Raw genomic sequence first — 24,710 nt, forward strand, 5'->3', positions numbered from 1 at the left:
TTTAATACCATACTTCTTTTTATAAACATATAGTATTTTGGAATCGACTACAAATTGAATGTATAATTGAATCTACCATTACAATCTTGACAAATTGTTGCATTAATAACATATGTTTTGTGTTGATTTACTAATAGATATTTAAGTATATACTAATTGAAGAGACTTTTGTTCTAGATTTGAAATATCATAAGTTATTTTAAAAGTCTCTGGTGACTATTATCTGTAGTGAGGCAAATTCGAGTAATAGCAGAAATTAGTTATGGCAAAAGCGATGTTTAGAGGATGGGAAAGGGGAACTCCACACGGGAGTAAGCAGATTAATAATAATAATAATAATAATTTTTAAGAGGAGCGATGGAGCACATGTGATCAAGCTCCGGAGCTTCATTTACAACATCTGCTCCGGGATGTGCTTGATGTGTCTAGGATCACAATTTTACGGTCTACACTAGGCTATATGGGTGGTCAACACTTTCCGCAACTCTTACTGATTCTCCATGATTTAGAAATTTGTGGGTAGTCTTTCAGTAGATGCGAGGTTTCTGAGCGACATATCCCGCTGTGTGGAACTCATTCAAAGAATCACTCTGCTTGCAAGTCATTTCCACTGATGTACACAGGAAAATTCGGCGTCTGGACGGCCACGATAATGCTAATGGTAGGTTAACTTTTTCTCTCCTGGTCTACGCACAAGGTGCGAAAACAAGAAGTGTACAAACTCAAGAAGCACCTTCTAAATCGTATAAAAACCCTACAGACTCTCACTCGTTTGGTACAAGGAGTTGAACACTGGTTTTTGTGTCTTGGCAGAATACCACACAGTCGTTCCAGTACAACCGAAGAGGGGGGGCGACACTAGAATAGCACTCCTACGCCAGTACTTTTCCTATGTCTGTTGTGCTCTCGCCATCAATGCGCCGTGCAAAAGATGAAAGAACCTGAAGAAAACGCCATCTTAGCATGTAACACAAAGCCTCTCTCTCTGTCATGGGAGTAAAATCTTGCCAAGTTTAGCAATTGCGGTTTCGAAAAATGTGTACTTTAACTAGGGGTTTGTACCACACGGAGCGAAGTGCTTAGAAATCTTAAAGTTGTGAACTATACCTTGACCACTCTATTCGCTTCGAGCTAAAAAACTTGCTTCATATACCTGTTTGATTAGTTACACCCTTCCTACTTACTAAATAACAGAGACGCAAAATACTTGTGTTCGCGACTTACGTTACACACGAATGAGATGTTACAAATGCCTATGACAAAACTAAAAGTCTGACGTCTAAATAATTGTAATTTTTTTAAAACTTAGAGACTTTATTTATTTACTTCTCTTGTGAAAGTATTGAAACTAAAGATAAAAGTTGTTTAATAAAAGCAAAAATAAGTAGAAATGGTATTTACAGCTGTCAAAAAATAGAACTACGGTTAACCAATTAGTTAAAGATAATCCATTTCAATTACAAAAATATATCCACTTCGTTTATCTTCATTTTTAAATTGTTTCTAACTGAAACTAGAACAAAGACAATCTTAGAGGACAATTGTAAATAAAGCTTATGTCTTTCAGTCTCACACTTTATACCTTCAATTAGTATTCTCCTAAAATTATGATCATCTTTCTCTTCTACACTAGAAAGTTGTATTCATTACAAAATTCTATATTAACTCTCTCTCATTTACTTCTTCATTCTCCAAATATTTTTTTCCCACCCATTCTGTTACTCATTCTGTTAGATGGTACTTGGACAACAGTAAGCGCGGAAGATGAGCTTGACATAATACAGAAGATAATATCAAAGTCAAAGCGTTCTAGAGAGATAATGGAAACAAAGCATAAGATATATGCTATATGATAACATTCCCTGTTATCACCACAACAACAAAAATGAATTCACAAGAGTATAGCATTAACATTAAATACTGCAATTCCGAAACAAGATTAAACACGATGGTCACAAACATTTCAAACTTTCCGGCATGATAACTAGTTCGAGAATCAGGGAAACGTAGATTCTACGTCTGCAAAACAGTAGGAAATTCTCAATTCTATGACTATCCATGACAGAAGGGCTGTAATGACTTGAAAAAAACAAAGTAAATTTTCATTCCGGAAAGATTAGTAACAAGACACAGAATGACGAATCATCTCTTGCAAGCACCACACCACCTAAATAAATCGTGTTTCAGCTCGAGATTGGTGCTACTATGAAACTGCAAAACTAGAATTGCAAATTATCTACACCTTTTAACCATGTTTACATGCAAGAGTTCAAGCCAAAGCAGTGAAATCGACCAATGTTTTTTTAGCCTGCAGGTAATGAAGCATGCAATGCTTGGGAAGTAGATTGGCTGCACTCACATTGTGCAGTTGGATCCCGTCAGAAAACTTAGTGCCGCATTTGAGAGAGGACCTGCTGTTTAAACTGATTAAACTGCTGGCTTTCGTGTTGTGGGTTTTGTAAGTGGTCCTCTAGAGTCTCACTGCCAAGCATTTCCTCTCAGAATTCGTTTTGCTCAATTTGCGAGTCGGGTTCTTCTGCTCTCCCGAACAGGTTCTCCTCCCCTTCATTTCATAGTTCGAACAGGAAGGTCCTCGTTACTGTGGACAAAGATCAACCGATTTGTGTTTAAATAGTAGACCCTGCAATTCGTAACCCTCCCATTTGAATCGATACAACAAGGCACGTTCCCTGCTGAGAAAACATCTCGGTTCCTCCTGCATCAACCTCTTCGTCTTCAACACCATGGTTGTGAAACCGATCTTCATTCCTCTCGAGTCCTACATCTTTTTTAACTCAATATAAGCTTGTCATGTCCCCCAACTTGATCCCAATGGCCACACGGTTAACTGCACAAACTGAAGTTGTAAATTCACTCAACAAGCCCTTTTTAAAACAGTGTTTGCACTGTGAATATAATCCCGCGAACCTCTTGGAAACTGCATCAAACCAAAAATGCGAAGACAGAATTCTTTCAGACGTGGCGCCACTTCAATGACATTCCCTGAAAGAGGCCTATTATTTTCTGGAACGACAAAATCACCGAACATGAGAACCATACAGTACACACCCTTCTGACATCCTTCCATACACTTTAAAACAAAACTGCTTGCCGAAACTCAAATGCGCATAATCGGGGTGTAGTTTCTCCTCAAACTCAGAACCTTTACAGGTTTCTGCAGTGGATCATGCAGGAGAACACCCGACCCAAGTCCAGCGGCCGAGACACACCATGCATGCTACAGGGTCCAGCAAACACCGGTAGCGTACAACCACTGCAGCAAATCGCAGCAAATGCAGGGCGACGAGGTGATTCACAACCCCCAAGTCCTATCCAGCGATTGGTACCCATGACGCCACAATCAGGCGGAATGAATTGTCAGTCACCCATTCCCTAGCAAGAATATTCTATCCAATACATATTGAATTGATTACTACTGTGAAGGCGAATACCGCCAAATTCACGCAGCCCCGCTTTTGTCCTCATGATTTGGCGGTGATGGGTGTGGCAGTTATTGTACGAAATCCAAACACTTGTATCCGTTTGTTTATGTCTACGTCTCTAACAGGTATTGGAGTTGAGAACAAATCACAAGTCACAGTGTGTCCATGACCCTTCGCTTCATGGGTGCTTCGTCTAAGTGGAAACCCGACCAGTGGGATCGGTGGTGGACCTCACAGTATCCAACATGTGAACAAATTTTTGCCACGTTTGGCACTCTGGCGATTGAGCAGACACAAAAAACGACCCTTAATTTCGGCTGCGCAACCAGCATCAGCAATATTATATGTATTTTCAATAGGGTCTGAACGGAGGTGTACCATTGTAATCCTACGCACATGCCTTGAATAGGGTGCAAAGTGCATCTCTGCCACCTAGCATGTTCCTTATCAACAATGTGGTTGCGTTACAACCTGAACTAAGATGTGTCTGAAACGAGACGTTCATTGGAATTCGGCACCGATTAGTCTCTCGGACACCTTGGGTAGAGGCCAAGTCAAGGAGCAAGGATCTTTTCGCTCCATCAAACAAGGGTGCAGGTTTCTCGAGTGTGTTCGAGATCAAATTCCGTTCCAAGCAGTTTACAGCTGTGCAACTTGGCCGAGTGCTCATGCCACCTCTGGAATCGTTGTAGTAAATCAAGTAAATCGTGCTAATTTGAAGCCAGTGAGTTTTCCTATGTACTTTTACATCGTAACGTCAATTAGACATCGAGTAGGTGCGTTGCTTTTCGAAATCACCTTAGTTAATCCACGAAGATATACAGGTCTTAGACAAAGGGGTTAGAATTCTGGGAGTCCGCAATGAAACAAATGACAACAAGCACAGAAGCTTAGAGGCACACGAAACACAAGTCTTATTAACTATAACAACAAGCTTGGAGAGGTCTAGACTTTTCATTTGTTGAATTTTTTATATTCCATATATACATGGTGTAATTATTTGATCAATTCAGTCGTTCAAGATGGCGCTCAAGGAGCACACCATTTTTCTAAACTCAAACCTCTCGCTAGCAACAACCAACGCTAATTACAAGTCCGATGACAACACCAGGCTGAGGAAAGCTCGGATTTGTGACTTATGAAACAACGCGTCCAGCCTTGGTCTGAAGAAACGCAGCGCGGCAGCCCTCGCTTGATGGGAAGCTCACCCACACCTCGTTGACACGGCCCAAGATCTTAAACGGGCTGCTGTACTGTGCAATGGTGTAAGCATCCTCACCATCCTTTGGCTCGTTGTCGGTGATGTTGGCCCACTGTGTCTTCTGAAGGCTAGCTTCCAGAGCAGCTGCTTCCTTGGCGACATTGCTATCCTTCGCAAAGCCTGTGAAAGGACGGGCTGCTATGCACTTCTCATCCCAGTTCTCAACTGTGAGATCGGAATCGATGAGGGGCATCGGTGGGTCGTCCTGATACTTATTTGGCACGTAAAATCGAATGGCAAATGCAGAGGAGCAAAATGGCCCAGCAGAGGGAACAATTCCTGTCAGCACAGGAGTGGTCATTTGAACTCGAGAGTTGTTGACGTTAGCACCTTGAATATACTGAAACAATCTGCTCGCGACAACACGACAGCCAGTTGTTACATAGTCATATTCAACATAGCTCTACCCAAAAAATTACAAGATGTCAGGAAAGGATACAGTAGTGCAGACACAAATGATTCCACAGTACTTAAAAGGAAAGTGTCATTATGGATGCAATTGAAATCAAAAGAGTCGCACGACATGCTATAATCACAAGAGATACACTTGAAATTAACTAGGAAGAAATGAAACTACAGATTGGTAATAATGCTTTGTGGACATGATAGATTGTCCGTCCGAAAGAAAGAAAGTTCTTGCTCACAACAGTCAATTCGTAATATGTTATTTTTAGCATCTGTCCCTCTCAAGCTCTCTCTCTCTCTCTCTCTCTCTCGTCAGGAATATAAAGAAGAATTCTTCATCCTGGTTAAGCGAATTTCGAGTTTCAATCTTGTATTGTGACCATACTTTACTGAACAAAAACCAGATTTTACAACATTGTGCCCTCCATGTCATCAATATGTCTCTCAAAATACCAGAGAAATCTCGGAAGGTGGCTCTTTCGCTTCCCTCACAAGGAATAGAGATACAAATAAAAAGACGCAGAGGTGTGCTAGACCATCATCCAGAAAGTATTTCCTTGCAGCAGTTATGCTACAAGGCCGGCTTCCACTCAAAACCCTACCCGCTCTGTTTACCGAAACCGTAGGAAATAAAGAGGCGGATAAATGCATGAAGCTTACTTGTGAAATCCAAGCTGGGTCGCCTTGCTGAAGGAGATATCCTCCACAGGAGTAGAAATCCATGTCGACGCTCGGTACAACCGAATCTCGAAGTCCGATTCCGCATGGATCACAGTATACTGTGGGGATTCAATGCTGTCCACGGCAGGTGCACCAGCAACTACTGCTGCCATAGCCAGTAACATCCACACACACATCTTGTAACCCATCCTTCGTCAATCAGAATACAACGCACGACTGCAAGGTGGCAACAGTGAGCAACAATTAGGCCCTCTCCAGCAATTCCCATTGCAACGCCCCCCATCCAGCACATGCCTTCAATCACACGAAACATACTATCCCACTGAAATTTACCCAAATTAAGAAAGCGCTGATCCCCCTAGGACTCTCTCTTACCCCCAAACCCGTCCACAATCAAACAATCCAACGCCACAATACCTCAATCAACCGCCGCGACAATTGAGACAACCAAACGAAGGAAGCAGTGCCTCAAAACAAACAGTCTCTGCCAAGTTGTGAAAGACCCATGTGACCCCCACACGCTACCTTCGAGATTACTCACCGCCAATTGTCAGAATTGTGCAGACTAGAAGCCTGCAGGGTATTTCGTCAAGGTGGGTATGAAGGCGAGCATGCGCAGAAGAGAGAAGAAATGCGGTGACCTGTATCCGATCAGAGATTAATGTACCCCCGCCGAGGTCTGTGTTCGCATCTGGTCCCTCGATTCGGGTGACCGTCAGCCTCTTTCCGTGAATGGATCTCGTCGATGACGTCACATGAAATGTATTGGGGTCCACGTAGGGTTCAGAAATAGAGGCTCCATGACAGATTGCTCCATGACAGATTGCTCCATGACAGATTGCTCCATGACAGATTGCTCCATGACAGATTGCTCCATGACAGATTGCTCCATGACGAAGGGCACCCCGCACATGTCAGATTGCCGCCACCTGGTTGTATGCATTCCAACATTTGGAGATCGCTTCCGATAGCCGTGTCAATGCTTGAGGCCATCTGATATGGATTAGGCGAAGCACTTGCAACGAGGGGTGCGTCGGCAATGAGATATGCATGAGTCGTCTGCGGTAAAAGATTTGGGGAAGTCAAGTTTAGTAAGCAGTCCACTGATGAATTTGAAGTCAATTACGGTTGAGAGCATTGCTTATTACCGGTGAAGGTGCTAGACTCTGTTTGGAAGAAAACTTCACGTTGAGTTTCATTGCTAATTGTCTGGAATGATATTGCGGTACAACCCTTCGAGAACATACCATTCAGTCGGAACAACGTCAATTTCTCCACTGAGCAGATACCATTTTTCTTCTCTTTAAGTGGTGGTTGTGAGACCAATTACTACCAGAAGACTTAAAATCAACCACCTCATGCAAAAAAGATGGGTTTAAATATTCTTTGTAATTTATTCCTTCTATTGTACACTTCAACTCCGATGCTTTATGCCCGAGTCGCTTTGTACACATGGCTTGATACAGATGAGACATGAAAGCCATTTCTAATTTCAATATTTTACATTCAACAGAGAGTGAAATCAAGCTCCAAACATGCATGATCTTTTAGAGTTGTTCACTTCCTAAGTTTTTGCGTAGTTGCGAGTCTCAGGCCACCACACCCGCGCGCAGAATTACGTTGTGTCGTTGGAATTCAGCCGGACACCAACACCAAAAAAATAAAGGGCATCCGAATCATTGTCTTCATTTGCTCACACACCTTCCACTAAGTTTAGCTCGACAGATCCTCAAAAGTTAATCAATTCCCTTGAAGTAATTCAAAATTGGTGCGCCTTCCAGAAGCTATCTCCTAGAGATACTTTGAAATCAACTTAATGAACACAACCTGATTAGTTTGTGCAGAGACAACCCACTTCCTTAAAGCAAATGGAACATATGTAGAGGGTGTTGACAAGGGTCAGTTCTCTGGATCGGATGATGATCAGTGCGTGGAAGCATTTATCAGCTTGTTGTAGAAGAGGTTGTGTACCTCAGCCACTTCCAACCGCCAGAATTTATCTCTACCAGGACTTGATGATAAATCCACGATCTTATGCACCTGAGCAACCAACAGAGGTCAAAGTATGAATTAGAGGGACTCAAAATGCGACCTTAGATTCCAAAGTCAAAGCAGGAGAAGAAAACACGAGTACTGGAATCACGACTATACATACCAAGACGAATGGAGATCCATCAGCTCCGATCAGGTAAGCCCCCACAACCAGCACGTACATCCCTACACATCAACTTTGAAAATCAGCCCATTGATCCCAAATGATACGTGGACAATAGATCTAAACCCTAAACATCAAGAGAGAGGAGGTACATTTAAATATCCGCAAACATATCATAGCGATGCATACCAGGTTTCCATGACTCAGCCCCCATTTGAAGAGGTATTGAGCCTGTTCCATCCTGCAAGAAAAAGCTTCCTTTATCCGCCCCCTGCACTAATACTCCCTGCAAAACAACCACGAATTCCTCATTCGTAAACATCCATACTCAAAGACAAAAACCGAGAGAAAAATTAAGAATGCAAGACCAACTCTTGGACTTGTCCCAGTGGATCAACTAACTCGTTAACAATTTAACCTGGGCCCTAGCCAAGCACTCTCCCATGCATACGGAATGAGGTTTGGACGCAAGAAAGAAAGAAAATAAAAATAAAAATAAAACTAAAACAACAACAACAACAAAAAAAAAAAAAAAAAAAAAAAAAAAAATTAGACACATGCAGTGTCTCATTACACCAAGTGTATGCTGAAAACGAATGCTTTATCCAATAACGCATCTTATTACGAAGATTTCTTTCCCATCCAGCAATACCGGAAGAAAGTGACAAATAAAAACCAGAGGTACACACCAAAATTTTCAAAATCGACTTACAGCTATCATTCACAAACTACCATCCTCAAGACAGAGTTCTGTGCAGGCAAGAAAATCCAATCGTTTCAGCACAATTACTACAGGCAAGAGCACTGACCGAGGAAAAATAGTAGAAACACTTGGATCCGTCACAATGCATCCAGATAAACAGCATGGTTTGAACAACACGAAATTCCGAACAGAATGAGGAAGAGAGTGATCGAGTAACCTGTAGCCAAGCGCGTTGGAAGACAAGCGACCCTATCGCAAACGCCGTTCCACCGTTCTGCGTCAACTCAGTGGCAGGTTTTGCAGGTTTTAGATGCGAAATGAACATTTTCACAGCAGCCAGGGAGTAATCCATGACTGCTTCAGCTTCCTCCCACGAGCAATGATCATTCACAACCTACATGACGTGATAAATTCGACAAAATGTCCTCCACACAAGCAACAGAGGATTGAAACAACGCAACAAGGCGTGCTCAAGCCCCTCGACGCCCCTCTTGGCTCCTGATGCCCCAAACACGTCGAAGAAACCCCGATATTCTGTCGACAAATGAACGAACTAGTGAACAGATGAACAGATGAACGAAGGCTGTTCGTTCGTTCGTTCCTGTCGTCCTCAGTAACCAAACTGGAAATGTATGATGTTTTCACCCCATTTGCAAAAGTCTTATGAGGTTTAATAGCTTTTACTTTTAGAGGTGTTCCCATTGTATTTGACAAGTTCCCTTTTTATTTTCTTGTTTTGGAATTCTTGGTAAATGATATTTCAAGATACTCTAGAAATGAAACAAAGTGTTATTAATTCATCTTTTGTTATCTTTGGTGTCATGGGTGAGTAGTGGTACATTTTTTTTTTCATCTTATTTTTTTAATTACGAAAATAATTAAAAATATATATATATTTTGGGAAATTCTTGCAATTCATTTATTTTTTAAATTAATACTGGTGTTAAAAAAGCTTCTAGATATGTTTATGTAGGAACAAAATAGATATGTGTATGTGTGTATATATGATGAAATAGATATTTATTTAGAGCATACATACATGTACAATCTACAAATTACTTTTATAAATTTTGTAATGGTCTTTATTTTCTAAATCATTATTTTTACAAAAAATAAAAAATAAACCATTATAATAGCATCATGCAACTTGAACACATTTCTTATGAGTCTTGTGGCTTGCTAATTAATATATATAGAGGCACAATTTAATATTATCAATATTTTTCTTTTGCTTGAGTCTTGGTTTAAGTCACTCTAATCTTTTGTATTTTACAATATCCATTATAATACATTCTTTTTGAATTAATATTTTTTTCTATTTTTATATTTTATATAAATATACTATTTTAATGAACATATCCAAATTTATATCCTTGATAATTAAAGTTTTATGAATATTCACATTAACATATCTATAAATTGATGAAGCAATATTGTATTATAACACAACTATTGGACAAAAGAGAAAAAAAGAATAATTGTATTATAAAAGAGTTTAAATGAAAATATAGTAGCAATTTACTTTAGAAACATAGGTAGAAATTAAGAAGGTAGTAAAAACAATTTAGTGTTAATGCTGTTTTTTTAAATTAAATGGGCTTTTACTTGCTTTGTATGACCATGAACAAGACAAAAAAAAGAGTAGGGTAAAAGAGATAATATTATAGATATCTTTAGATGAAATTAATTATTAGCTTTCAACAAGAATAACCTAAAAAAAACTTTAGATTAATACCAAAGAGGACCAATTATATATCATGACCAAAACTAGGCCTTGAAGTACAAAACTATGCACTTGTAAAAAATTTAAAAATATAGATATTTCTTATTGATCAAAGAGAGGAATTAGAGAGCAGACTTAATAGTATGTCTTTGAACATACGTTTTGAAGAATTCGAATGGGTAATGACTTTGTGAGAGCTTTGCAAAGTTAGGATTGTTTTGAGTGACTCTATTTTTAGTGGAATAAAATAAAATAAACAATTATGGATTGTATGAGATTTTTAGTAGATCTACATGAAGTTAGATGAATTTATGAATGTAGTTGTGTTTGATGTCTTTGATATAATTAAGCTTAATTCAAAAATCAAATTAATTAAGTTAGACTCTCAAAAATTAGATTTTGAAGGTAAGTGAAGGTTTCTATGATTTTATGTAATTTGCTTGTTGGATTGAAATGTTTTCTATTGTGTGCTAATAATTGGCCTAATTTGTAACATTCTTGTAAGTTTTAAAAGCAAGAAAATAGTAAAAAAATGAGTTATTCATGTTGGAAGGTTGACATCAAGATTGGAAAAGGAGGATGGCCAAGACTTGAGACTAACCTAATGTCTAGTACATTTTGAGACTAATTTTTACATAAAAAAACAATGGTTATATTCTCTTGAGATTAAAAATAATAGATTTTATGGTGTTATGTATTTCACTTAAGAATTAATATTCTTAAGTAGTTTAATATTTTGATTTTGCCATCATAAAAATAATAAAATAATTGTGTTGGATGGATGCATTGCAGAATTGAATGACATGCTTTGATAACACAGTGCAACTTTATGATGAAAATAGATGAAGATGAGAAGATAAAATAGTGGAAACTTCATTCATGGCCAATTGGGATATGTGAATGTAATTCATTTATGTCATTACCCTTAGATACATTTATTCTTTATAAAGAGATAACAATGACCGTTTGTATTCAATAAATTTCATATATATGTATATATATATATATATATATATATACATTCCTTAGAGTAGAATTTTATTTTATTTTATACAAATAATACTTGTACAACTCTACTTACTGTATACAAAACTTTTTAGGAGGTCATTCAGAATCAAATATGTGTTATCATCTTGTACAGTACAATGATTTTGAAGTTACTAATGTAACTAGATATTTATAAATAAACATATTCAAACATTTTTCATATGTTTTTAAACTATTAATTTGATGATTATAGAGTTCATTAAAAAGATCATGGTGCAATAATTGACATCTTATTGAAATAAATCATTTTTAGAGTTTATTGATACAATTCATATTAATAATAAGAAGCCCCAGACTCAAGGGGTCTATGTTCATTCAAGCATTCAGTTTATTTTATTTGTTTTATTTGTTTTTTCCTTCTGAAAAACTAATTTCCAACCATTCCATCATTGCATTAACAAACTGCCTATATATATATATAGATATATATATAATCATTGTTTAATTAAGAAAAAAAGTTTGTGAACGTATGTTATAAGAATATGCTCATTTGATCCAGCTTATATTTTAAGGTAATTTCAGGTAAAAATCAATAAATTGAAATACATTACAACTCTGATGTATTCAAATATTAAGAATAGTAAGAATACAATTTTTATATCAATACTATAAAAATAGAAAAATAGACACTAAATCATGTGTCATATTTTCATATTCAAAACCCTTATATATGTGATACAAAAATATTATAAAAAATCTAGACATGAATTCACGTTTTTTTATATCATAGAAGAACCGTTCAGGTAGACGACCCATTTCTGACCACTTAAGCATTTTAACATATATGCAATATGGATACAATGAATTAAAAAAAATTCAATGTGTAGGGAAATAGAGATCAAGAGGATTCCAAGCTTTTTCACATCTTTTCGTTCAAAAAACAAAATTATTATGAATTTTTCAACTGAAGATTTTGGTTGTCCTAAACTTGTCATATAGATTAACCTAATTCCGACCAATGGTTGGTTACAAAATTGAGAATGCTTGATTCCAGCCAAATTTTCCAAATTGGCATGTAATTACCAAATGGCAATACAGAGTTGAGACGAAATGTGCACTAAGTAATGTGCACACAAGGTGTTAGAACCCATCAATGATTCATGTCAAGTTCATAGAAAATAGACCATTTTATATGACAAAAATGGGGGTGGTCCGGAATGGGTCGTCAACCTTACATGTCCAATTTTTGCAACATTCACGCTCTTGAATTGAATTGGTACATTCCAACGGATAATGGACATTTTCGCAGTGTTAAAAAGCAAAAGTGATACCGAAAAAGTAAAAAAAAGAAGAAGATGTGCGTGATGGGCATTTCGGGGCCAAGAGAGCGCGCAAACGAGAGCGCCGGCGGGGAGCGTCATTGCGTCGTCGTGGTTTAATTTCAAACTATCCAGCTGGATTCCTCACTGTTCCCCCTTCCGAATTTAGGGTTTCACGGATCCCTCCGTCTTCACTTGCTTCTTCGATCCATGTCCTCAATTGCACCAGGCCAGGCAATCAGCTTGAGCACCGATCCAATGAGCCTCGCCACGACTTCTGTCGACGTTGCAGCAAAGAAGCTGAGTCGGGGTTCGATTAATTTGCAGTTGTATTGAATGTTTCTGATGGTCGGAGTGAGCGGAACGGGATCTTACAGAGGCTTGCAATCGCGGATCGCGTGAGGGGAAGCATAAGAAGAAGATGGAATAGGGCGTTGTATGAGGGGAGGGGTTGGAATCTACATTGATCGGGGCTGGTGGTGGTGGAGTTTTGATGGAGACGATAGCGGAAGGGCTGTGGGAGTTGGCGGAGGAGCACGAGAAAGGGGGTTGCATAGCGCAAGCTGTGAAATGCTTGGAGGCGATTTGCCAGAGCCAGGTGTCCTTCCTGCCCGTGGTGGAAGTCAAGACGCGGCTTCGAATTGCGACGCTTCTGCTGGAGCATACTGATAATGTTACGTATGCTAAGGCGCATTTGGAACGTGCGGTAGGTGGTGCGCAATTTTGGTGTCGGTGAATGCAATTGCTTCGTTCGTCTTGTTGTGTGCTCCTTGTAGCTTGCGAATGTGGCCTCTGAAGACTCTCATACGCGTCGAATCCGTCTTTGAGACATGTGCGATTTGTGTTTGATTCAGAAGAAATGCGAATTTGGTGTTAAGTCTTTTCTTCCTCGTTAAAATGGCCAATCGGGGCTGTATACCTGTAGTTTAGTGGAGAGTTCTTGCCAATTAGTTGCTTAGTTGATGTTCTTCGAGTTCTTTGGCGACCCCTGACTGTTTTATTTTCATTTGCTTTTAAATTGTTCATTAGGTGGGTTTTTAGTGAATCATAAGCTTCAAAGCAACTGAACTCTATCAGTGTTTCTCTCTCGAGCATCCATAGTTAGTATTGGCTTAGCTTTTGTTCACGGGAGAAAAAACGGGAGCATTCATATTGATAGGGTCATCAGTCCAATGAGCGGAATATTTAGGTATAGTTTAGCTGAATTAGCTGGAGCGTCTGAGTGGATATCTCTGATTCTGCCAGTTGTTGTTTCCCTGTACTCGAGTCAAATTGATCTTGTTGTCTTTGTTCTGGCTGCAGCAACTATTATTGAAACAAATTCCAACTTTTTTTGAGCTGAAATTTCGAGCTTACAGCCTATTAAGTCGATGCTACCAACTGGTGGGCACTATTGGGGCTGTGAAGCAGACTCTGAAGAAAGGGTTAGAGCTTTCTACCAACGCAGGGATTGGGTGCGTACTTGGGCCTCAGCATTGACAAGAAGACTTGTCTTAATTTTGGAAATGAGCGGCTTAAATGCTATTCGTCCTGTGTCTAGCGGCGGTGGAGTGTGAACATCCCTCATAATGTTTGATCTTGGCAGTGATTCAGGACGACTGTGGGGTTGCAACTTCAATTTGCAACTTGCTAAAGCTCTAACGACTGAAAATGATTATGCTGGCGCACTAAGAATGTTGGACAACGGCAGCAGATTAGCAGCTGCCATGAATCAACCTCAACTTGAGGTAAACTCTTCACTAATCTCTTGTTGTTGGATGGCCTCACGACTACGTGTACGATACGGTGTTCAGACTCTGGTTTTTAGTCGTACTGCAAATCATCATCCTTCTAACACATAATGTGGATAAGTCTTCTGCAGTCCTAAAGACAATGATTTGGTTCTGCACTCTAGCTTTCTCTTAGGCGAGAACAGTGGTACATATTTGGTACTTATTTAGAAACTTCTTGATTCAATGGCTTTTTGTATCCCTTCATCTGTTCCCCGAAGTTTGTGAATTGAGAATGTGTAACTGACAATTATAGATGTACCAGATGGTATTTGCTACTGCTAGGTTGCATGTTCAGCTGATGCAATGGGAGGAGCCTACAACCATCGACCAAAGTCTTGCTTTTTGTGATCGGTTGTTTGACAGAATTCCACAAAACCTGGTATGATTCATCTTTGAGGGCTCGGTTCGATATGCACATTGTTCATGTTTTGAAAGGGGGCAATGATAAGCATGCTTCGTTTTAGTAGTAGAAAATTCTATGGCTTGTGAACCTACTCTTTGTTGTTCCCCTAGTAAGACTTGTGCACGTGTCATAAACAGTTGTGACCCTCGCTTTAGTTGCGACAAACCCCCATTATATGTTTTCGGTTCACCACTAGAACCTGTGACATCATGGTGATGTTTTCAAATTCTAACATCAACCTTGTTCGGTAGGTGAAAGAATATGATTTCGAGTTTTGCTATTCTTTCATACATAGTACAGTATCTCCAGTTAAAGTGCCAATCTTTTTCTTAGTTCAATTTTCATTTGCATTGAATCTTCATCTGATTCGCCCTTTGAGATTGTTGACGAAACATTTACGTACTCTAGGTTTTTGTAGAAACGATCACATGCAGGTCTACACGTCTACAAGGAGCTTCTTTACATATTTTACCTCCTGCGAGCATGTGAGTACAAGGAAGCACAAGATCGCACGACTGACCTGGATGCAACTCTACGGGAACTGGAACAGCCCGCACCAGTGCAACAACCTGTATTTGATCCTGTTGTACATCGAGAGCTTAAGAATCAACTGCAGTGGGTGGTTACGGAGCTACAACGTCCAGGTGCTCCGCCACAGCGGGCTGCCGATTTGCGGTATCATTATGTCTTAATTCAGCAGCAGCTCCTTCAACACGAACAACTAATGTAAGTCGCGCAGGAGCGTCTAAAGTTTAGTCTGATGAAGGACACAAAGTATATTCTGTTGAATGAATCCTTTTTGTAATGTTTATTAGACTGCAGTCCTTAACGTTGGCAATGTTTTTCCCTTTCATTTTAAGTTCTCTTCCCATGGTACCATTACATTCTCTATTTCATTTTGGATTTCATTTGTAGGCGCCCTGCTACACAGATGGACTCAAAAAAGCTTCCATTGGGACCTGCACCTTTGGACGAGGAATGGATTCCCAAGGCTGCAGTACTTGTTCTGGTAGATCTTATGGCTGTTATTTGTTCAAGGCCAAAAGGCATGTTCAAAGATTGTACATCTCGAATTATCTCCGGACTGGAACGTGTCAATGGTATGCAACTCCATATTATTAGGCCTCGGGTATCCATGTTTCTGGATAAGACCACTTGCGTAATATGCTGAATAGTGTTCTGAAATTGCTAGGTGATTTAACACTACTGAACTTATTAATGTGATACTGCTATTAAACTGATTGTTTTGAGCCTCTTGTTTCTTTACAAGGTGAGCTGGAGAAGCTTGGAATTACAAGAAAAGTTGCAGGTGGGCTGACTTGTCGTACACCCTGTTTACCAATTTCACTTGTATGTAAATTAGTTTGAAGTTTGTTAGAACCTCTACTGTAACTGAGATATATTGAAGAAAAAGTAAGCACTGACTTTATTGATTCGCGTGACAGAGGGAGATCTGCAACACTGGGCAATGTGGACAGGTGGCGTTTATTTGCTTTTGTTGATGCAGCTACTTGAGAATAAAGCAGTTATCAACCTCACCGAAGCCGATTATGTCGAAGCCCAGAAAGTAAGGAATACATAGAATAGAAAGAGGTTTTAGTCTGTTGTGCAGCAGAACGTGCGCTTTTGTACTTACAGGATGATGATTTCATTTTGTTGCTGTCAAAGTTTGATTCCTTCAATTAGGCTTTCACCTAGGCGGTTTTGTTTTCAGTTTTAACCACTTTCAAATGTCAACATAGTGAGAGAAGAGTTTGCTAAGAATCATTTTTTGTGTTGGTTGAATAAAATATCAGTCTTTGGTTCAATTAGTGGAGTGGAAGAGAAGGTATCCAACAATGCTACAAGGCTGTGAAAGCAATATTCAATTACTTCTGGGTCATTACGCACAATCCTTGGGCTGTTTCCGTGAGTCCGCTCATCATTTTATGCAGGCTTCTAAGGTAAGTGGTATTCTTACTTTATTCTAAGATGATATTGTTCAGTTTTCCTGCTGTGTAGTGTCTTGACCTTCGGTGATCTGAAGCACTGATTTGATTGTGCATAGTTCAAGTGATTGCTACAACAGAGTTTAAAGTTGGGCACACCAGCTTTAAAGATTGCTCTAAAATAGGTTATGCATTTCTTTAGGTTTTCAGTCCTCGCTAAATTGTGATTATCTAACAATCAAGTTGATAATTAACGTAGTGTATGTTTTAACGTGCGGGTTCTGCAGATGGCAGATTGTGAGGGATTGCGAGCCATGTGCCAAGTCAATGCTGCAGTATCTTACATTTGTCTTGATGACCCAGATTCATCGTCGCATGTAAGTAGACCACTAATATTTTTTCTCGAGGGAGTCATCTAGCAAGTTTTAGTTTAACTATTTTATTTTTGAACTGTGTCCGATCAGCCTGTGTCTATGTGGTGTAGAGACGTAGACATGTTAATAGAAAAGTACTGCTGTCATGTAATATGGTGAGATCATGTCATCATTATGCCTTTTTGTGGTAGTAATTCATCCCGGTTTATGTAATTGCAGGCATTGGACCTTGTTGCTCCTGTATATCGGAATATGGACACATATTTAGGGGCTCGTGAGAAAACCTTGGTTCTCTTTGCATCAGGCATTCTGCAGAGGAAGCAACATAACCCGCAAGAGGCTCGGTACTCTTCAGAACTTGTTGTTCCTAGAGCATTCTGTATTTCTTATGTCTCGATCATTTCATACATCCTGAGTGCTGATATACCCTGTGGTTGCAGGACACGATTAGCAACCGGTTTAAAAATCACTCATAAACAATTGGGTAATCATCAATTGGTTTCTCAATATCTAACGGTTCTTGGAAGCCTGGCCATTGCCATGCATGATACCACTCAGGCTCGTGACATTTTAAAGTCTTCATTCACACTGGCGAAGTCTCTCCATGACATACCAACTCAAGTAACAGTCCTTTCAGAGCTTAAAGGTATAGCTTTAACTTCTCAACTTCAGTTGGTTGATATATCATGCAACTATTCCTTGTTTCGTAACGGTGTCATTGCTGCTGATTTCCTCGACAAGTTTTATGGTTCTTAATGTTTGTTCGTGGTAATCTTGCTCTTTAGCTATGTTCCGGAATGCTGAAGAGGCCGGAAAGGAAGCAGAGCATGCAGAAGCTGAGGGCAAGAAGCTCGAGGAGCTTCATCGGCGTATTTCTGAGGCACAAGCAACTCCTTACCACACAGCTCTTTTGCAGGTTTATCCTTTTTTAGCCTTGACCAATTTAAGCAATGTATTCTGTCCTGTAAAAGGGACAAAGTCGGTAATTTTCATGTGTTTGGTCAGATTCTTCTCTATGTGGTACATCTTTTTGAAGCTTGCATACATGTACGAAAAGGGATTTTAGTGGTTCGGAATTTCATAATTAAGGAAATCTCGTCACGATTTTCTTTTTGGGCTCTAATGGACTTGTATTTTTTGAATGCAGTACGGCTTGTGCAGATAGTATGGTCATACGACTCGTCCTCAACTTCTGCACTTGTACTTTTGCTGCACATAACAAGACCTGACTTTTCTTTTTAGTCTGTACAATGGTAGCATATCATTCAGGTCTTGTCTGCAGTATCATGCTTTGTAACATATGAAACCTTCGGGTCCCAATTCTCCAGTCGATGCACTGGAGTGAGTTCTCAGGTTGAGAGTAAGAGTCTCTAAGCATGTAGTGCATCAACACCAATTCATGCGATCAGGGCTCTATCCTCATGCGTACCGGCGTTTAATCCCTTTTGCCTCTAGTAGTTGAAGGGGTCAGAAGTGTACTTTTTCATTTTTTAAACTTTTTAGTTCTTTCGGTTTTTACCAAGAGATCCTAATAGCCAAGTCATATACATTTTGAACTCGAAGGAGTACAATGAACATGAACAGTGCTTGCATATGAATTTACTTGAACGATCAGTAAAACGTCTATTGAGACCATGAATTTTTTTACTGCAAAATGTTAAGCATCAGAGTAGAGGTGGTAGGATGGTTTGGAGAAAAGTTCTCGGAGAATTAAGTTAGTGGAGAGAGTTAACACACAATTCACTCATTGGAGAATGTAACTTGTTAGTAGAATAGGAAGAAAATGATGTATAATTTTTTAACTAGGGAAGTATTTATTGAGCATTTGTAGATCATGGGCTCTACTTCAGAGATGCACTTGTCTTTGTCTTCTACTTAACTATTTTTTCCTGACAAATATTATATAGCATTGAGGACAAATGTTTGTTGTTTGTCAGTTTTGATAAAATGCACTAAATCTTGCTAGTATATCTATGTGATGTCTTCTTTTTTTGTAATTGGCTTTGCATTGTTTGTTATGCTTCTTTGTGCAATTTTTATGTACTTTGTTGTATTTGTCTTTGTAATCTTTCATGTGCCTCTTTTTACAATCTTTTTTTCTTTTGACAACTTGGGGATTTTTTTTGGGATTTGTTTTGTGACTAAAAGTGGATACACTCATGCATAATTCTTCATATTATTATATTTCTTGTTTTGCATTGGCATAGTTTGTTATTGTATCTTTCTAGCTTTGCATCACCATAGTCTTATTTGATCTTTTATCTCTCATGTAAAATTGACTTGTAATTAACATATGCTTCATTTTCTTGTTGATTTGTATAGGTATTGTTTTTATTAAATTAATCACCATTGTTGTCTTTTGTACAATTAGGTGAATCTATATTGCCTAGATACACCACACTTATTCTCCTTGTTTCTAATGGTTGTTAGAATTGGTTACTTGTTGTACAATGCACATGTGTAAAAATAATTGTTAGGTAATATATCATACTTTTAGGTTTTGTGTATTGAATTTATAGTTTTATGATTGTTAAACTTTAGCTATGAACATGTTATTTAGCCTTCTATTAGGAACCCCATCAGCTCCAAGTAATACAAAAAATATCACTAATACATGGAATTGAATTGTATTGTTTCATATTTGCATAATAATTTATTTTTTATAAGCAGATTGATATACAAACTAGAAATTGTTCAATGTTATATGCATCATATGTTAGGATGTAATATACAAAATAAAAAGAATAGTTGATTGACAATGAACTATTACAATTGTGTAATCATGTAATGTTTTTATGTATTTAATGTCTTTGCTATATGTATTATGTAGTATTGTTGAGTAGAACAAAAATGTGTGTGTAAAATAAAATCAATTTTGTTATAATTGTTGTAGCTTTTAGTATTATTTCTATTTAAATTAATAAAATAATATATTTTATGAGAATATATAAACATCTATATAATGAATCATAGAATAGATGTTATTTAGATATAAAAGTAATATAGTTACTTTCTAGAAACTTTATTAATTAATTATCAACTTCAATTATGTATTTATTAATATTATATATATTACAAATTTTACAATTGTAAATACAATATGGATACCTTGATACTAGAAGGTAGGATAGAAGAGCAATGTGAAAATTAAATCATTGCAATATAATTGGCGTAAAGGTTCTTAATTTGCTATTGGTATGATATGATTAGTTGTGCTCCATAATATTACTCTGCACTTAATAGTATATTTTTATTTTATTAAAATATTTTAATAAAATAACAATAGTATTAGTCTTTTTATTTTAGCAATCTTAAGTATAGGATTTAAGCATCTTTGCTATTAGTAAGACATAAAGCAACTTTTCGAGTGTTTTTCAATTACTAGTGATTCTTAATTACTTCCTTTGGCATCTATTTGTAAAAAGAGGGGTAGAAAAAAAATATCTTTTCTGAAAAACCAAAAATATTTATATCTATCATGTAACATATTTTTTTCAAAACCTAATCTTAATAAGATTAATACATACAACCTTGGTCAAATATTATAGAAGAAAGTAGAGTTTTGCACCTTAGAAAAAATATCTAAATACTTTTTATTTAAGAATTAAACCTAAATAGGTAAGTAAATAAATGTGTATATTTTTAAATACTTCTATTAAACAAGTAAGTAATGTTTTAAACTCTATATTTAGGACTTGAACAAACAAAGGCCAACAAGAGTAATTAAGAGTCATTGGTTGATAAAATTAGTTGTTGTAACAATGCCAATGGTTGAAAAAAGTGTCTTGTGATGTGCAACTCTTGCTAATGGCAACTTGTGGTGGCATTAGCAAAAACCATGGTAATATGTGGTAGATGGCAAGTTCTAGTGACAATAGCAAAAATTGAAGTGACAATAGCAATACCTTATTTAAAACCTAAAAATCTACATCAATTAAAAAATTAAATAAAAAGAATTAAAAATTAAATAAAAAATATAAAAATTAATTAGCTAATATAATAAATATTATATAATAAATCTTCAAATTTGTTATTTTTTAAAATACTTTCTAGATTATTATTATTATTATTTAATTTCACCTAAATATTGTATTTTAAAGATAATGAAACCCACCAGCATATTGTATTTTTTAAAAAAGTAAACAAATGTATTTTTGGTTTTCATAAAATATTTTCTTATAATATTTTTCTAATTATTATAGTTTTATGTTATCTTATCTTTCTTTTTTCTTTTTTTCTTTTTTTTTTTGTTTATAAGTAATTTTACAAAAGCATTTTCTTAAATGGTTTTACAACAAGTCAAACAAAAAAATTAGCCAAACGGAGAGCCTCGTGAAATTTACCTTAACTTGTCATCAAGCAACACAAATGGCACCATATTCGATTCAGTCGATGAACTCAAGAGCTTGGCGCAACTGGACCTGTCGCACAATCACTTGACCGGGAGTAGCCCTACAAATCTTTCACAGGCAACCAATCTGACATCTCTCGAATTGTCTCACAACAATCCCACCGAGAAGATCCCTTCAGAACTCATTTCATTGACATACTTGAATATATTAGATTTATCCTTTAACAATTTGAGCGGCGAAATCCACACTCAAATCAGTGGAGTGCTTTCGGCAAGTCTTCATTCGAAGGAGATCCTCTGCTTTGTGGAATTGTCGTAGATAGAATCTGCCCAGGTTTGTTTCCATGGTTCCCTCCTCAGCCCCTGCTCCCGCTCGATTGATTTCCAACGGATTGAAAGTGGACTGGCCTGTTTGGTCGAACCCTCTGGGTACAACACTCCTGTGATGGGCGGCACTGTAGGCTATGTCCCTCCAGGGTGTGGACAGACGTGGAAGGCCACACCTGGCGGCGATGTTTACAGCCCTGGTGTCGTCTTGTTGGAGTTGGTTACTGGCAAGACCCCAATAGGCCGTGAATTCCATGAAAGCTGTGGCGGCAATTTGGTTGGGTGGGTTCGGTCCCAAGTCAAAGATCAGTGTGGCTTCAAATGTTTAGATCCAAAGCTCCTGGCGAGTGGCGTTAAAAGTGAGATGCTTGAGACGTTAAGAATGGGGTACCTTTGCACGGCCGAGCTCCCCACCAAGCGCCTGACGATGCAGCAGGTGGTTGGTTTGCTCAAGGACATCCACGCCGAAGTTACTTCCGTGTAGGTGATTGATTATTTACTCATTTAAATTCTTCGAATTTGTATAGAGGTGAATGAATTCACAGATGCCACCTCTAAACAATGAAGATGGTTTCGAGCGTTGCGCAAGCGTTTATATTCACTCTCTCGCACAAGAACACATTCAACCGGAAACTGATTTCTGTCTACCTAACACTATTAATCTCACGTTGCAACTCTTGTGATTGAAGAATCTGGAGATGTTCATTTGTAGTCGTTATGTGAATCAATGCAGCCGTACATGCAATTGATTACCTGGTTAAGGTGATCTGCTTCCACGTACATGAATACATGAAGCTTGCAAGTGATCGAGTTCGCATCACAGAGAAGGCTTAACTCGAACTCGGAGCTCTTCTAGATCAACAAACATCGATTCCGCTTCAGACACTTGTTGGTATTGCTCACCCCGATGTGATTCACCCACCGAATTCTTCCATCCCGCTTGTGATTTCCACTGAAGTTGCCGGATACAGTATCAACAATTGACTACCCGACTGCTTGAGAAAGCCGCCGCTTAGAAGTGAAGACTCCCTGCAAGTTAACAACCTGGTGGTTCCGAGTACTCAACCACCATCATCCCTGTCTGCAACCCCACCAGCTTAGTAATCAGGAATTATATGCTCCCGTGTAGAGACAATCAAATGGCCACAATGTCTGATATGTGAATGCAATCCATGGACAAAGAACTGATCGCTCGATCTCAAAGCTCATGAAGCAGCGGGTGGAGACTGAGCTGCAAGTGAGGATTCGATCTGCAAGAGCATCAAGGTCGTGATCATTTGTGATGCGCTCGTAGGGTCGAAATTTTGATGCAGATCGTACTCGTCTTGTTGCAATTCATCTCTCGATGCCATCGATAATCGATAGAGTCGGCGAACCCATCGAGCTCTCGAATCGATGCATACAAGTCTCCGCAACAAGGATGCGAGTTCCTTTGCATACGTCAACACATGCGCTGCTGGAAGGGACCTACGGCACAACCTGGTTAATTAATCACTTTAATCACTACTTTAATTTGCAAATTTGATAATTCTGCGAATTATTTTTCGTACGTGTTTCGATTCATTGTTGGCATTTGTTTTCTTTAAACATATGGATATATCTATATTATACCTCGTAGGTGGAAAATAGCGCGGAGCATGATTCGTATTTTCTATTACCGACGGACAGTTTTAATATTTTTTTATCATATCAACCAAAATTAAACATGAGTAGGGATTTGGGATCATTTTGTGAAATATTTTATAACATTTTTTCATAAATGAATCTTGATTACAAAGATTACAATCACAAAACAATTTTCTGACATCACCCATGTGGATTCTACCCACCCACGTCTCCAAACGGATCTTCGAATGACATACAAACAACAACAATAAATAAATAAACAAATAAAGAAAACCCTTGTAGTCAATTAGCAACCCATTATAATTTGGACCAGATTTTTTTTTTTTTTTTTTTTTTTTTTCTACCAGAGTAAGTACATTCGGTTCATGTTTCCTCCCATGCTTTCATTCACAATCCTTACAATTGATTTCATTTGGAATATATAAAGTAAAAAGACCATATAAATTTCAATGAAAATTTCCCTAAAAAGTAAAAAGACCATATAAATTTTAAAAAGCAAACTTTAGGAACACCCATTAAACTTGGGGAACATGGCAGCTAATGTGCATTAAATAACATGTCTAAACATTTAGAATTTTTTTATGCCTCATAATGTGGTCTTCCACAACAGCTATGGCTCCTCCACCCTTTTGTATTTATACACAAGGCTGGAATCGAATGTTCGGCGGAGTTTCCAACGCGAGGGGAAGAAATAGCGGTGGTGAGCTTCACAAATAATACCATGGATCATGCGTTTTGAATTCTTGGCTTTCAGCAACAACTGTTGTTGTATTGCCAGTACCCCCCCCCCCCTAATATGAATACTATACATACGTAGGATACGATCGTCGCTGTTGAACATCCGTTCGATCACTGTATGTATAATAATGGAAAAAGTAGGTGTACAGTCCTTCATAAAAAGTGTAACTTGTTCATGGATCTGTTGGGTACGAACACTAAATACTGAATGGTACTCGTATGAGCTAGTGATGTATAGATATGGTATTTAAATGGAGTACATTTAATGGTGTTGACTTTACGGTTTAGTTATGGATGGATGAGGATCGGACATTGATGCGTATTTTTCATCCATCTATGCCGATTGTGGAGGCTTGCAAACTTTCCTTCATAAATGACAATTCATTTCATTTTATTTTTTACTTTCTTATATTTGATTTTCCACCTTCTTTATTGTTGTTGTTTGTTCGTTTTGATTTTTAACTTTTCTTATAAGATGGTTAGTTTGAGGTCCAAATGTTTATACAACCCACTT

At 38.0% G+C, this 24,710-nt stretch overlaps 4 protein-coding genes across 7 annotated transcripts; 2 read left to right on the top strand and 2 right to left on the bottom strand.

The window, feature by feature from the left end:
- Positions 1–4,378: 4,378 nt before the first annotated feature.
- Positions 4,379–6,410, bottom strand: LOC112278057 (uncharacterized). Of its 4 annotated transcripts, none has more exons than XM_024511072.3 (3): positions 6,332–6,410; positions 5,770–6,006; positions 4,379–5,054 (listed from the first exon to the last, which is right to left on the bottom strand). In XM_024511072.3, exons 2-3 carry the CDS (start codon positions 5,976–5,978, stop codon positions 4,580–4,582), a joined length of 684 nt encoding a protein of 227 aa, XP_024366840.1. In that variant the 5' UTR covers positions 5,979–6,006; positions 6,332–6,410; the 3' UTR covers positions 4,379–4,579. The 4 variants fall into 4 exon arrangements, with proteins under 4 accessions (XP_024366840.1, XP_024366842.1, XP_024366841.1 ...); XM_024511074.3 differs by having other exon boundaries at positions 6,316–6,410; XM_024511073.3 differs by having other exon boundaries at positions 6,208–6,410.
- Positions 6,411–7,160: 750 nt separating this feature from the next.
- LOC112278058 (uncharacterized) lies at positions 7,161–9,099 on the bottom strand. The gene is made up of 4 exons (XM_024511077.3): positions 8,866–9,099; positions 8,135–8,231; positions 7,946–8,007; positions 7,161–7,830 (listed from the first exon to the last, which is right to left on the bottom strand). Exons 1-4 carry the CDS (start codon positions 8,998–9,000, stop codon positions 7,714–7,716), a joined length of 411 nt encoding a protein of 136 aa, XP_024366845.1. The 5' UTR covers positions 9,001–9,099; the 3' UTR covers positions 7,161–7,713.
- Positions 9,100–12,754: 3,655 nt separating this feature from the next.
- On the top strand, positions 12,755–18,809 carry LOC112277676 (sister chromatid cohesion protein SCC4). The gene is made up of 14 exons (XM_024510274.3): positions 12,755–13,383; positions 13,980–14,131; positions 14,263–14,404; positions 14,712–14,828; positions 15,271–15,578; positions 15,768–15,952; positions 16,123–16,161; positions 16,298–16,419; positions 16,649–16,795; positions 17,068–17,157; positions 17,374–17,498; positions 17,595–17,800; positions 17,940–18,070; positions 18,302–18,809. The coding sequence occupies exons 1-14, from the start codon at positions 13,171–13,173 to the stop codon at positions 18,317–18,319; spliced, it is 1,995 nt and encodes a 664-aa protein (XP_024366042.1). The 5' UTR covers positions 12,755–13,170; the 3' UTR covers positions 18,320–18,809.
- Positions 18,810–21,950: 3,141 nt separating this feature from the next.
- Positions 21,951–22,666, top strand: LOC141044967 (putative LRR receptor-like serine/threonine-protein kinase At2g24230). Its single transcript, XM_073531480.1, has 2 exons — positions 21,951–22,275; positions 22,566–22,666. The coding sequence occupies exons 1-2, from the start codon at positions 21,951–21,953 to the stop codon at positions 22,664–22,666; spliced, it is 426 nt and encodes a 141-aa protein (XP_073387581.1).
- Positions 22,667–24,710: the final 2,044 nt, after the last annotated feature.

The sequence above is a fragment of the Physcomitrium patens genome, chromosome 26 (genome assembly GCF_059467195.1).
Source record: "Physcomitrium patens ecotype Gransden chromosome 26, ASM5946719v1, whole genome shotgun sequence".
Taxonomy (NCBI): Eukaryota; Viridiplantae; Streptophyta; class Bryopsida; order Funariales; family Funariaceae; genus Physcomitrium; species Physcomitrium patens.